General features: G+C 35.8%; 1 protein-coding gene across 15 annotated transcripts in view; it reads right to left on the bottom strand.

The window, feature by feature from the left end:
- Positions 1 to 1,933: 1,933 nt before the first annotated feature.
- The window catches only part of DLG1 (discs large MAGUK scaffold protein 1), a 232,396-nt gene continuing 219,096 nt past the window's right edge, over positions 1,934 to 15,233 (bottom strand). For all 15 annotated transcript variants that reach the window (XM_041748422.1, XM_041748253.1, XM_041748574.1 and 12 more), the window contains 3 exons: positions 6,931 to 7,040; positions 4,627 to 4,718; positions 1,934 to 3,764 (listed from right to left, as the gene is read on the bottom strand). In XM_041748422.1, the coding sequence (XP_041604356.1) occupies positions 3,658 to 3,764; positions 4,627 to 4,718; positions 6,931 to 7,040 (309 nt within the window). In that variant the 3' untranslated portion in view covers positions 1,934 to 3,657. The remainder of the gene's footprint in view (positions 3,765 to 4,626; positions 4,719 to 6,930; positions 7,041 to 15,233) is intronic.

Here is a 15,233-nt window from a genome sequence, read left to right as displayed (position 1 = left end):
AATCGGTAATTAAAAAATGATTTTTTTTAAGTTCCTTGAGGAACTGAGTATCTCACTAATTCATCTTACAGCATGGGAAGAAAAGGAACCGGATGGTAAAAAAAACCACTGTGCCAGGAGCCAGGAGTCAAAGGTTCTAATCCTGGCTCTGTTTCTGTTTTGCAGTGTAACTCTGGTTAAGACATGGGGATCTCTGGGCTTGTTTTACTGCATGTAAATTAAGAGTATTCAAGACAGAATTTTGGAAGGTAAATTGTTTACTTTGATACTTCAGAAAACAAAATTTTCTCATGAGTAAAGCCCCCAAATTGCCATCTTTGGAATTTAAATTCTTTTTTTCTTTTAGATTTATTCATTCATTCACGAGAGAGAGAGAGAGAGAGAGAGAGAGAGAGGGAGAGAAGGGCAGAGACACAGGCAGAGGGAGAAGCAGGCTCCATGCAGGGAGCTCGATGGACAACTCTATCTGGGTCCTGGGATCACGACCTGAGCCGAAAGCAGGTGCCCAACTGCTGAGCCATCCAGGCGTCCCTGGAATTTAAATTCTATGTAGCAGGTTACCAGGTGTTTATTAGAGTCTCTTCTGCAAACTTGCTTCCATCATTTTGGAAGAGCCCTGGGAAGATGTGGAATAGAAAAGTAGCCAGAAATGTGTAGTCACATTTAAGGGGCACTTTTATTTTTGCCAACTTAAAAACATTAAGAACATTAAAAACATGGAGTATCTCATAAAACATTTGAAATATTGTAATTCCTGGGGATCCCTGGGTGGCTCAGCGGTTTGGCGCCTGCCTTTGGCCCAGGGCACGATCCTGGAGTCCCGGGATTGGGTCTTGCGTTGGGTTCCCGGCATGGAGCCTGCTTCTCCCTCTGCCTCTCTCTCTCATGAATAAATAAATAAATAAATCTTAAAAAAAAAAAAAAAAGAAATATTGTAATTCCCTGTGTATTGGACTAATGGGCTTTTTCCCTAATGAACACTGTTCCAGTGCTCGCTTTGGCAGCACATATACTGAACACTGTTCCATTTTTGTCCACCCCTCCCCTGCCCCACAACACCTCCCCGCTTTTGGTTCCAAAAAGTTTTTTGTATGTCACTGAGATGATGGTAGGCTGATTTCCTTCCCAGAAAGTCATTTATTTCAGCTGTGATGGGAATGACTACTTCTATGGGTCTGTTCTTACTTATTGTGTGACTCTTCATCTAAGTCTGTCTTTGTAAAGCGGCACTAACATAACATAGCTTACGTCCTAGTGCCTTACATAGTAGGGGCTGAGAAAAACAAGGCAGCATGCTATTTAGAAAGAACTTGGGTCAGAAAGACTTGGATACAAATACTAAGCACTGCTGCTTCCTAGCTAAGTGATCTTGGGCAAGTGATTTTGCTTAAGCCTTACAGTGGGACTAGGAACTCTTACATTCTTATCTTTTAAAATTAAATGATAATATACTAAAGTGGTTGTTTACACAGTAGTACTGAGCAATTAGTACTTTTATTAATAATTCTATACAATCTAGAAAGCTGCACTAAAGTTAGTATTTTCTTACAAAAATATCACTTAATAAGGACATCCAAAAGCAATGTAATACATATTCTAACAGATAAATGGAATCACCTGTTATTTTAGAACATGTAACCAGTTAAGTACTTCAAAATGGCTTATGCTGGGGCCTTGCTGTAGAGTGATCTGGGACTCTAGAGATCATTTCATAATAATATTCTTCTCGTTGTTTTATGTTTGGTAACAACCTACTATAGTTATTGTTATAGCCATAGTATGTATTTCAATGTGTTAACGTACTCAATTCCAAACCCTACAGAAGAAAATTTGATTATGTTCCCCAATGGCCCGTGATGCTTCAAGTTGTTTCAAGAAAGTGTTAGCTTGTAAAATAGTATCTTCTCTCAGAATTCAAGACACATTTAACATATGGATTTTACAATAAAGTTTATTAGCTGTTCTCCTCTTTTTCATAAATGGAATGGATAATGTTGATAATCCTTTACAAACCAGTACTCATTTAAGAAACTCTAATGAGGAGGTTGTCAAAAACACATATTTAATCAACAATTTCAAAAAAGCAAAGGGAAGCCAAACAATATTATTAAAAGACCAGAGAAGATGATTTCTGAAATCGTATCTACCTTTCACGAAAATTTCTTAAAATTCCTCACCATGAAGATCTGTGCAACTCTAGGACAGAGCAGCTACAAGAGGTGAAAGGCGTGCAGTCTGAGGGGAAAACAAACACACATGAGGCTTTTGCTTATTTGCCTATTAGTGAAAGGAGAAATGGAAAGAGAGGCAGAAGACCAAATCCAAATCCAATGACAAGAACAACAGTAATAAAAAAAACCCAAAACAAAACCAGGAACCATTTGAAAATTTTTGTAGAAAAGAGGAGAACACGCCTATACTTCTGTATGTAATCTAATTTCCCTAGAGGTTTCTTCCCACAACCACCATACCCCCATTTTCAGTTCACATGATTAAGGAAGATAAAGTCTAATCAATTAATATTTAATTTAAAAACCAAACAAAAAGGTAAGAGTAGGTGGCAAAAGAAAAAAATATATTTTAAATATATATATATGTTTGTGTGTGTGTGCAACTATGTAAAGAAAATAATTCCCATAGTTACAGAGTTTAGTTAAAGAAAGTTTTATATATATTTATATATATATATATTTTATTATAACAAAATAGGCAGTTACTGTGGGTAAAATATTCATTAAAATCTGATCCCTAAGAATACATTTAAAGTTTTAGACTATGAATTGGACTCCTTTTCCATTGCCATAATGATTACTACATCACCATTGTAATGTCTGTCTCTTTGTATTTATGTCTATGAAATTTTCTCAACCTTATGTGTAAAAGGTGAGCTCCCCTAGCACATAAACATGGCCTCAATTCAGAAAATGTGATCATTATGTATGAACTTTTGTAAGACACTATAAATAGTCCTGCACAAGTAGATTAAAAACATTTATAACACTGCTATTCCTAGCAAATGTACTGAGAAAAAAACCCCTCAAACAGTAAGACATGAAGAACTCTTATGAAAAATGAATATCCCTTGTGAAATTATGAAAGTTAATGCAGAAATTAACTTTGAAATTAAAGAACATTTTCCTTATTTGTCTATAATGAAATATTTGCTTTGATAACACAAGTCAATTGAGAAAAGGACTTGAAAGTTAATATATTGGCCAAACCATGCTATTAAAGTTAAGCGTGCACTGTTGCTCAAAGTTTACTAAATCACTGATTAACACCACTTTTCTTTCATTTATACTGAAATTTGAAAAGAATGTATATAAAGCTTTTCTGAAAAATCTCTTAAAGTTACTTTCCCTTAAACATTAAGGAATTTTACCACAATTTCCCAGTCTCCCCAAATCCTTAATAGCTGGTCAGGCCATTCCATCTTCAGTTCTGAAAAATGGCCACAAACCAATAGTGACATAAAATAATACAGATGCTACAACTTGAAGGAGACGCTAGTTGTCAAAACTAAGCACAACTGTAGATCATGATGAGTGGGATACGATTCAACATGGAAGGAGTATTGCAGACAGACTCCAAAAGGAAAGGGCAAAGAAGTGTCAGAGAAAATGAGATTGTGGAAAAGAGAAACAGAAACAGCAGTCCTCATAACTTTTCTTTTGCTGGAACCCAGATGTAAGGACCAGATTGTTCTTCTATGATCTGCTTCACTTGGTTATAAATGTCTTCCAGCGTATCTCCCTGTACAATAGCTGTAATAACAGAAACAAAATTAGAAACCTCCGCTGTCTATCTTTACCATGACAACTATTGGTGGAGTAGAAGCTAAGTCTTAGAACTAGTTACTCATCTAGCAGGGGACTGTTTACATATTGTTTGCTTAGTAATAACCACTCATTTCATTAATTTTCCTATTTGAAAAACATAAGAATTTTTATTTTAAATACTGATTAAAAAGTGAGATTTGGTGATTTTTACTTAGTATTATGTATTTGGGAGGTTACACACTAAAGTACAGAGGGGCAAACGGGCATCTGCCTGCCACTTTAAATGTTTCAGAAAAAAATTAAGTGTGGCAAAATGTTAACATTTCGAAAATATGGGTGATAAGTATATGAGAATTGCTGGCAGTATTCTTTGAGGGTTCTAGAAGTCTCAATTATTAAAAAAAAAAAAAAGAAAAAGAAAAAAAGCACATGGTTTATAACACCATGGCATTTGACGTACTTAGTGTGAACACCTGAAAAATAATTTAAAGGACAAAATGAATGAGAGATTATTTGGGCATTGCTACCCACTTGTTTCTTTTTAAACAAATATCTTAAAACAGATCAAAATGTATAAAGCATAAGGAAAACGTCAGTTTCACAGAAGAAAGCAAGTCTGATTCTATTTTTCTCCAGTCTAGTAATCAATCACTTAAGAAACACTAACTTTTAAGATTCCTCATCATCACTGCCTAGGTTAGATGAATTATTCTGAAAACCATAGTATTAATTACATAGTAATTAATTACTGGTAGATGTGGTCATAGTTCAAAGTGCATTTCAATGGGTCAGTTCATATGGCTTCAAATCAAAATCCTGTCAGGGCACTGACACACATGATGCCAACCTGTGAAATGTTCAGTAAATTCTTGTTCCAGTTTCATGGCTCTCTCAAACGTCTTTCTGGCTTGTTCTTCTGTTAGACGCTTATTCATTTCCCTACACAAATAAATTTAGAAATTAGCAATTAATATAATACTTTTTGAAAAGATGATGACAAAGGAGAAGAGACACATAAAACATAAAATCATGAAAAGTTGAGGTCTGCTGACAATATGTCATTAAAAATTAGATTCAGTCACCAAGTATATAGCTTTAAGCTTGGAATGACAGAGAGTTTCAACACATTTTTTGCATTGGCTCAAAGCAGCCAAAAAACTAAGCATTAATTTGGTATTTTTTACTTTGATGAAAATTTCATATTAAGATATAGCTTAGAGACCTATTTACCAATTTACGGATAACACAGATAACACATGAACATATCAAACAGCACCATGAGAAGGCAACTAGTAAGATATAGCCTGGTGAGAACTCTGTAGAAGAAATGACATGGTTTCTTTAACAAATAAATTGGAAAAAAAAAAAAGAAAAAAAAAAGAAAGATGTGCAGGGAAAATCAATCGATAAATTAAAAGAATTAAAAAACCAATGGTCACAAATAGCTCTTATCTGGAATTTGATTCAAACAAATTGAAAAAAAAAGTAAGCAAAACTTATGAGACAATCAGGAAAATTTGAATTGATGACATAAAAAATCATGTTAGTGTGGTATCAGAGAGATATATATTCTTTCTTTTATCTTTGAAGATTTTATTTATTCATGAGACATACACAGAGAGGCAGCGACACAGGCAGAGGGAGAAGCAGGCACCCTGTGGGGAACCGGATGCGGGACTCGATCCCGGGACCCATGGATCACGACCTGAACCCAAGGCAGATGCTTAACCACTGAGCCACCCAGGCGTCCCCAGAGAGATGTTTTCAAATAACAGAATTCTTAATCTTTCAAAATACATACTGAAGTTTATGGGTGAAATCATATACTGTCTGGAGTTTCAAAATAATCTGGTGTGGATGGGTAGGGAGGTAGGGGGATAGAGGAAACAAGTTTATTTTATTTTATTTTTTAAAGATTTTATTTATTTATTCATAGACACAGAGAGAGGGGCAGAGACACAGGCAGAGGGAGAGGGAGAAGCAGGTTCCACGCAAGGAGCCCGATGTGGGACTTGATCCCAGGTCTCCAGGATCACACCCCAGGCTGCAGGCGGCGCCAAACCACTGCGCCACCAGGGCTGCCCACAAGATTAGTTTATAGCTGATAATTGTTGCATCTGAAATTTAGAAAACCAAACTTTACTACCCACCTTGGTCTCCACAAGCTGCTCAAGAAAGGCATGAATGGCTGCCTGCTATGGGCTAAAGGTGGGGAGATTGTTACTATCAGGCTAACAGTTGAAATTAACCAAAATTAACCATTCAAATTAACCACAATTAGACACCCAAAGCTGTAAACCTTCAACAGACTCCTGAGTTCCAAAGTAGTCACCTCTGACAGATTCTGTTAAGTTTGATTGTGTCTAGGGGGCGGAATGGATTCTTGGTGCTTCCATCTTCTCTCTAGCTCTATCACTGATTAATTTTCCTTGCAGTCTTTTCTTTAAAAAATATTTTATTTATTTATTTATTCGAGAGAGAGAGAGAGAGAGAGAGAGGGGCAGAGGGAGAAGCAGGCTCCATGCAGGGAGCCCAACATGGGACTCGATCCCGGGACTCCAGGTTCAGGCCCTGGACTGAAGCGCTAAACTGGTGAGCCACTGGGCTGCCCATTTTCCTTGCATTCTTGAATAAATCCAACTTGGTGGTTATATTTTACCTTATTTAAAAAAACTGTTGAACTCATTTTATTTGTACTTTGGTTAAGATTTTTGCATCTATATTCATTTTAAGATTGGCTTACCATTTTCATTTCCTACATGGTCTCAGTGAGGTTTTGGTATTAAATTAATGTCCATAAAATTAGTTGAAGAATTTGTGTAAGAGTCATATTACTTAGCTTTGATAGAATTCAATAAGTCCTGTTGGGCTAGTGTTTTATTTCTGGGAAGGTTTTTCATAAGAGAGTTCCAAGTTCTTTAATAGGAACAGGATTAGATTTTTATCTTATTTTTTCCTTTTCTATCTTTAAGATTTTATTTTTTTAATTTTTTAATTCTAATTTTATTTTTTTAAAGATTTTATTTATTTATTTAGTCATGAGAGATACACAGAGAGAGAGAAGGAGGCAGAGACACAGGCAGAGACTATCCAGTCTAAAAAAAAATTGGATTTATACTTAGAGGCTTGTGCCTTAGGCATTTACACTTACATGATATTTTCCATGGATTTGGGTTTAATAAAAATGGAGATTGGGTAAAGTTGTGCAATCTGTAATCTCTTTATGGCATTTCCAGACACATCGAGGATACAATGTTTGCCCTAAAATAGAGGAAATAAAGAAGAAAAACAAGTGAACCAAATATTTTCAATTATATCAAAGGTACACTTCCTACAGGTACAAAATCTGGATTATGGTATGTTTGGATCCTGTTCACTTTAAGCAAACTTGTCATTTCTGTTAGCAAATTTCAGAGGGGAAATAAAGACAATGAATAATGGCTATGAATAATTAATTTCCATTTTCAAATATTACACTTAAAAAGGAATGAAAATATAGTTACCTTACTTTTAGCTTTCACAGACCAATTTCAAAATGGCAACAAATATGGGGTTCCTACTTTTATTTTGCCAAGAAAAACAACTCTCAAGCAGACTCCCCACTGTGCAGGGAGCTCAGGGTGGGGCTTAATCTCACAACCCCGAGATCATGATCTGAGCCAAAACCAAGAGTTGGATATTCAACCACCTGAGCCACCCACATGTCCCAGTAGGAATATTTAAAATAAAAAAATTATTAAGACTTCAAACACAGAGAAAATAATAGAACACACGAACCTACCACCTTTTATTACAAATTAATATTTTACACGATCACGTACAAATTTATAAAAATCCTACACTCCTACACTGAAACAATAACATTCTATCATGTTTGCTTTATTTTATTCCTCCCTATATATGTACAAAGTAGTTGAGTAAATTGGAGACATAACACTTTTTCATCCCCTATTTCCTAAAAACAATGACATCTCTTACATAACCACAGTATAATTTCAGTTGGCCATGTAATGTCCTTTACTGCAAGAGAAAGAAAATCCTTGGTTCAGGATCCAATCCAAGATCATACACTGCATTTAGTTGTATAATGTCTTGTTAGTCTATCAGGCTGGCACAGTTCTTTAGTCTGTCTTTCATGATCTTGGTATTATTATTTTTTTTCAAAGAATATGCCTCAACGTAGGTGTGCCTGATGTTTCCCATCAGATGACATGTTACACATTTTGGCAGGAATACCACAGAAGTGATGCCATATCTTTCAGATCAAGAGGCATATGATATCTATTTGTCCCATTACTAGTGATATTAATTTTGATCACCTGTTTAAGGTTTTATCTACCATGCCTCTCAATTATAAAATTAGTATTTTCCCCTTTGTAACTAGTAAGTTTTTTTGGGGAGGGTATGTCGAGATGTAAATATCCTGTTTCTCATTAGATATTAATTCACTAACTGATTTTATTATCACACACTGAGAGTTCTTGCTTGAAACAGTTTTTTACCACAGTGGTTGTCAATATCATCATTCCTTCTACCTTTATTAGGAGATATTCTAATGTTAAGGCGAAGCTACTCTTTTATCTCATTTATTTATTCATGTGTATATGCAATGATACCAGTATGGACTCTTGGATCCATATTTTACTCTTTATGTTATAATCAGTTATCATCATCATTCATTTTAACATTCAAGTTACCCAGAGTTGGCCGCATGGGGGCTCCACAGAGAGGCTTCTGGGGTTTTACATATCCACACCATTCTGAGTGACATCCTTGTGCAGAGGCATGCTAATCTCTATTTTCCAATTTCAGTATGTGTGCTGCTGAGGTGAGCACATCATTTTTGTTTTTTAAGGTTTTATTTATGTATGTATATATGTACGTATGTATTTATTTATTTGAGAGAGAGAGAGAGAGAGAGAGAAGCAGGCTCCGTTGCTCAGCACAGACCCCAGTGCAGGGCTCAACCCCACAACCCTGAGATCATGACCTGAGCCAAAATCAAGAGTGGGACACCTGCTGAATGAGCCACCCCGGCGCCCCGTGAGCTTTACATCTGAATTTTACCTTCTGCTACCTTACTTTGTTTTTTTTTTTTTTTAAAACGTGTCTTTCATTATTTTATAACAGTCTTTTTTTTTTAAATTTTTATTTATTTATGATAGTCACAGAGAGAGAGAGAGAGGCAGAGACACAGGCAGAGGGAGAAGCAGGCTCCATGCACCGGGAGCCTGACGTGGGATTCGATCCGGAGCCTCCAAGATCGTGCCCTGGGCCAAAGGCAGGCGCCAAACCGCTGCGCCACCCAGGGATCCCAACAGTCTTTAATTTTATAATGAATTTATAAAATATTTTACAAAACAAATTTCATGATATTTTATGATAGGTTTCGTATGGTTTACCAGGTATATTATAATTTGAAAACAGAACTAGTTTTACCTCTCCCAACTTTTATGCCTCTAATTGCTTTCCAATCTTAACAGCATTGACTAACGCCTCAAGTACAATGAATACCTTGAGTATTATGCTGAATAGCAGGAGATCATGCACATCCTTGCCTTGTTCTTCAATAATGGAATTGCCTCGTATTTTGCCTTGTATTTCTCCTATTAAGGATTTAAAACTAAGAATATCAGGCAGCCCGGGTGGCTCAGCAGTTTAGCGCCGCCTTCCACCCAGGGCATGACCCTGGGGTCCCAGGATCGAGTCCCATGTCGGGCTCCTTGCATGGAGCCTGCTTCTCTCTCTGCCTGTGTCTCTGCCTCTCTCTGTGTTTGTCTCTCATGAATAAGTAAAATCTTAAAAAAAAATAAAACTAAGAACATCTATCCACCCATTCATCCATCTTAATCTCTCTTCTTTTAAAAATATAATACCAATCTCTATATTTTGAGTTTTTCTCTGCCCCAGGAAAGGTAGTGATTCTACCAAAAGCTTTTTAGGCATCTATGAATATATGAATTTTCTCTTGAGATTTGTGGTAGATACATTAATTAATTTCCTAATTTTGAGCTGACCTTAAATTCCTTTAATCTCATTTGGTCACAGTGTATTATTTTTGCAGTGTAGCATGTTTCTATTTCCTAAAATATTTAACATTTTTGCATTAATATTTGTTACCTGATACTGGTCTATGATTTTTCCTGTTTCCAGCAGGCTTAGATATCAATATTATACTTGCTTCATAAAAAGAATACTCATGAGCAGTTTACAGAGCTTTAGAACAATCTAACCTTTGAGACCTGATAGACTTCTTCTATGAAGCCATCTGAGCCTGGTGCTCTTTGTGGGTAGTTCCTTGAAAACTTGCTGTTTCTTCTAAAAAAATCTTTCCATTTCTAATAGCACAATTTTGACAAACCACCTTTTTCTAAAAAATTATCCATCACAAACAAGTTCTAAAATTTATATAAAGATATACAAAGTAGTCTTTTAGGATTTCACAATTATTTCAATGATATGTCCCCTTGTTATTTCTTGTTTCTATTATTTGTGATTTTTCCTTTTTAAAAAAATCAAGTCAGCTCATGGTTTATCTACTGTGTTAACTTTTTCTAGATCTTTTTTCTATTTTTTACCTTAAATTCTTTTAAAAAACATTTTATTAATTATTTTTATTGCAAAAGAATATATGTGAGTTGACAAATTTAAGTAGTTCAGCGAGGATATAAAGTTAAAAGTTGTAAGTTTTCTTTCCCCCCAAAGCACCAAGAGGATTATCAGTTTTTATTTTAAACAGCTTAAGGGGGATGCCTGGGTGGCTCAGTGGTTGAGCACCTGCTTTTGGCCCAGGGTGTGATCCTGGGGACCTGGGATTGAGTCTCATATTGGGCTCCCTGCATGGAGCGTGCTTCTCCCTCTGCCTGTGTCTCTGCCTCTCTGTGTCTCTCACGAATAAATAAAATCTTTAAAAAAAGTATACAATTTAAAATATTTTATATTTGAGAGTGTGAGCACAAGTGGGGGAGGGGCAGAGGGAGTAGCAAACTCCCTTTGGAGCAGGGAGCCTGGCATGGGGCACAATCCCAGGAACCCCAGATCATGACCTGAGTGGAAGGCAGACACTTAACTGACTGAGCGACCCAGGCATTCCTAGAGTATACATTTGATAAGTTCTGATATATATGTACCCTGGAATCATCATCAAAATAAAGATAATATATTAATCACCCTCAAAAGTTTCCTCATGCCTCTTTGCAACTTCTCCCTCTAGTCCTTTCCCAAGCAACTGCTGGTCTCCTTTTTGTTATCACAGATTATCTTTGTATGGACATATGCTTTTTTCTTGGGCAAATATCCATAAGTGGATCATAAGCTAGGTGTATGTTTAAACTGTTTTTCTTACATCTTATTTATTTATTTAGAAAGCATGTGCATGCAGGCGTTGGGGGGGTAGAGAAGGGGTGGAGGGAGATGGAGACAATTTTAAGCAGGCTCCACACCCAGTGCAAGCCCAATGCTGATGTCAGGTTCAATCTCATCACCATGAGGATCATGACCTGAGCTGAAATCAAGATTCGGACGTGTAACTGACCGAGCCACTGAGGCATCCTCAAACTGATTTTCAAAGTGGATGTATATTTCATATTCTCACCTTGTGGAGTATGAGGGTTACAAATGCTCCATGTCTCTGTCAAAACTTGGTAACAGTTAAAAATAATTTAGCCATTCTATTTTTTTTTTTTAAGATTTTATTTATTCATGACAGACATACACACAGAGAGAGGCAGAGACACAGGCAGAGGGAGAAGCAGGCTCCATGCAGAAGCCCGATATGGGACTTGATCCCGGGTCTCCAGGATCATGCCCCGGGCCAAAGGCAGCACTAAACTGCTGAGCCACCGGGCTGCCCTAATTTAGCCATTCTAATGGGTGTGTGGTGGAACCTCATTATGGTTTTGATTTTTATTTCCTTAATGACTGATTATGCTGAATGTCTTTTTATGTGTTTACTGGCCATTGTCTTTAGAGAAATGGCTTTTTGAATACTTTGCCCATTTAAGTTGGGCTGTCTTTATTACTGTGTTGTAAGAGTTTTTCTTTTTTTTTTTTAAGATTTTATTTATTTATTCATGAGACACACACAGATTGAGGCAGAGACACAGGCAGAGGGAGAAGCAGGCTCCGTGCAGGGAGCCTGATGTGGGACTCAATCCTGGGTCTCCAGGATTAGGCCCTGAGCCAAAGTCAGACGCTCAACTGCTGAACCACCCAGGCGTCCCATAAGAGTTCTTTACAATATTCTGGATACAAGTCTCATGAGATACATGATTTGAAAATATTTTCTCCTAGTATATGGCTTGTCTTTTTATTCTCTTAAAGAGTTTTTTTCAAGAACATAAGTTTTAATTTCAACGAAATCCAATTTGTTATTTTTTTCTTTTATGGATTGTACTTTCAGTATATATTATCTTAGAAATCTTTGCCAACCCAAAGTCCTGAGGATTTTTCTATGTTTTCTTCTATAAGGTTTATATTTTTAGGCTTTACATTTATGATCTATTTTTAGTTAAAAAATTTAAAAAATATTTTATTTATTTATTCATGAGAGACACACAGAGAGAGACACACACAGGCAGAGGGAGAAGCAAGCTCCATGCAGGGAGCCCAACATGGGACTCGATCCCGGGTCTCCAGGATCATGCCCTGGGCTGAAGGCAGTGCTAAACTGCTGAGCCACCCAGGCTGCCCTTTAGTTAATTTTTGTATATGATGTGAGGCATGGCTAGTCAATCATTCTAGTATCATTTATTGAAATGATTTATTGAAATCACTTTCTCTGAATTGCCTTTGTACTTTTGTCTACAGTTGTCCATATATATGCTGGTCTATTTAAGGATTCTCTAGTAGGTTCTGCTGATCTAATTGTCTTCAAGCCAGTACCACAGTATCCTGATTAATGTATTTTTATAAGTCTCAAAATCAAGTACTGTGAATCCTTCATATCTTTAATTTTTTTCAAAGTTGTTTTGGCTATTCTAGATTTTTGCATTTCCTATGAAATTAGAATTAGTATGTCATTTTTTATAAAAAGGCCTCAGATTTTGATTGGGGTTGTACTAAATTTAAAAGTTCAAATCAGAGGTAACTGACATCTGAATAATATTAAGGCTTAGAAACCACAAACATGATGTATTTCTCCATGTATTTAGGTCTTTAAATCAGATTTATTTCTAAGTATTTAATATGTTTTGATGCCACTATAAATAATACTGTTTTTCAAAATGTCAACTTATGGCTGGTCTAAGTACATAGGAAAACAATTGACTTTTGTATAATGAATGATACTACAATCCTTCATTCTTGCTAAAGTTATTAATTCTAGTTGTTTTTTTGGGTAGATTCTATCACATTTTTTACATAGACAATCATATCATCTACAAATGAACACAATTATACTTTTTCCTTTCCAATCTGAACAAATTTTCTTTCTTCTTGACTTACTGCATGGCTAGGGCCTCTAGTATATAGTATAATGCTGAAAACAAGTGGTAAAAATGGATATTCTTGACATGTTTCTGATGGGTGTTTGATTTTGTTGAATGCTTTACTTGAACTACGGAGATGACTGTATGATTTTCCTTTTTTAGTTTAATATGGTGAGTTACAATAACTGATTTTCTAATGTTTAAATTTACCTTACACTCACTGCATAAGCCCTACCTGGTCATGGCATATTATCTTTTTAATATATTGTTAAAATTCAATTTGCTAAATTTTTGTTTAGAATTTCTGCATCTGTGTTTTCAGGTTTTGAAATTTAGGTAATGTTGGACTCAAGAGACTGAATTGGGAAGTATTCCTTCTTTTTAAATTTTATGGTAGAAAAATGGGTATTAGTTCTTCCTTAAGTGTTTGGTGGAATTTATTAGTGAAGCCATCTGGGCCTGGAGATTTTTTTGTGTGTGATTTTTAAATGTAAATGAAATCAATCTCTTTTAGTAGACAGGTCTATTCAAGTGGTCTGCTTCTTCTTATGTGAGCTTACGTAGTTTCTTTCAAGGATATTATCCATTACATCTAAATTGTTGAACTTTGTGGTATAAAGTTGCTCCTAATATTCTCTGATTTTTCTTTTAATATTTATATATTCTATCATCTCTCTCATTCCCTATATTGGTAATTTGCTGTCTCTTCTTTTTTTCCTGATCAGTCTGGTTAAAGGTTTATCAATTATTTTGATCTCAACCAGTTTTTGGTTTCATTATTTATGTTTTTCTGATTTTTATTATTTCTTCCGTCTGCTTATTACATAGTTTCTGTTTTTATTTACAGTATGTCCTCCATTTCTCTCTTTCTAGCCTTTTACACTTGGCATTTATTCTTATTCACTTTTGTTTGGAAAAGTTTTTAAGGCTATGAATTTTCCTTTGATTACTGTTTTAAGAGTCTCATGCTCTACCAACTGAGCTAGCTGGGTGCCCTTGATTACTGTTTTAAATGTATCCTGTGGATTCTGGTATGTATTTTCATTAAGAAAATCTATAATTTCATTTTATATTTTCTTTCACATAAGAGTTAATAGGTAGCTTTAAAATTTCTAGTTTGCTATGCCTTAGTGTTTTTTTTTTTTTAAAGATTTTATTTATTCATGAGAATACACAGAGAGGCGAGAGAGAGGCAGAGACACAGGCAGACGGAGAAGCAAGCTTCATGCAGGGAGCCTGATGTGGGACTCGATCCCGGGTCTCCAGTATCACAACCTGGGCTGCAGGTGGCGCTAAACCGCTGAGCCACCAGGGCTGCCCTGCCTTACTGTTTTTGATTTTTCGAATCATTTATATTTCTAACTTTGTGGAACTTTCTAATATTTTCTTCTCTACATGGTCTGCGTAAGAAATAGCTTGCTGTGGGGTGTCTGGGTGGCTCAGTCAGTTAAGCAACAGCCTTCAGCTCAGGTCATGATCTCGAGGTCCTGGGATCAAGCCCCACATTGGTCTCCCTGCTAGGAGGGAGACTGCTTCTCTGTCTCCCTCTGACACTAACCCTGCTTGTTCTCTGTGTCAAAAAACAAAACAAAGCACAATAAACAAAAAAAAAACCTTAAAGAAAAAAAAATAGCTTGCTGTGATTTGTTACTTTCCATTTGTCAGTAATTTGAAGTTTGAACATTATCTTTCAGGTAGGGTGAAGATGTGGTTTTTACATTTTTAAAAAATTTAAAAGAGACACAACGTTATAAATAAAGCTAAAGCTACAAATTCCTTCCCTCACCTCCCAAAGAAAAACCACTGAAAAATGGTTTTGTATACTTCAGAAGTAGATGTGTATCATTCCCATGCATGTTTTTGTTACTAAATATGTATCCATAAACTGTATAGCCTGTTATTTTAGTTTATATAAATAGTATCATACTGTATATCTTTTTTGCAACTTTACTCATTCACCATTGTATTCTGAGATTTATTAATGTAGATATGTTGCACTAGTGAAGTTTATGCACTCCAGCTACTA

This window comes from Vulpes lagopus, chromosome 1 (genome assembly GCF_018345385.1).
Source record: "Vulpes lagopus strain Blue_001 chromosome 1, ASM1834538v1, whole genome shotgun sequence".
NCBI lineage: Eukaryota > Metazoa > Chordata > Mammalia > Carnivora > Canidae > Vulpes > Vulpes lagopus.
Note: the sequence above shows the minus strand (reverse complement) of the source record. Positions and strands in the feature narration are given on the sequence as shown.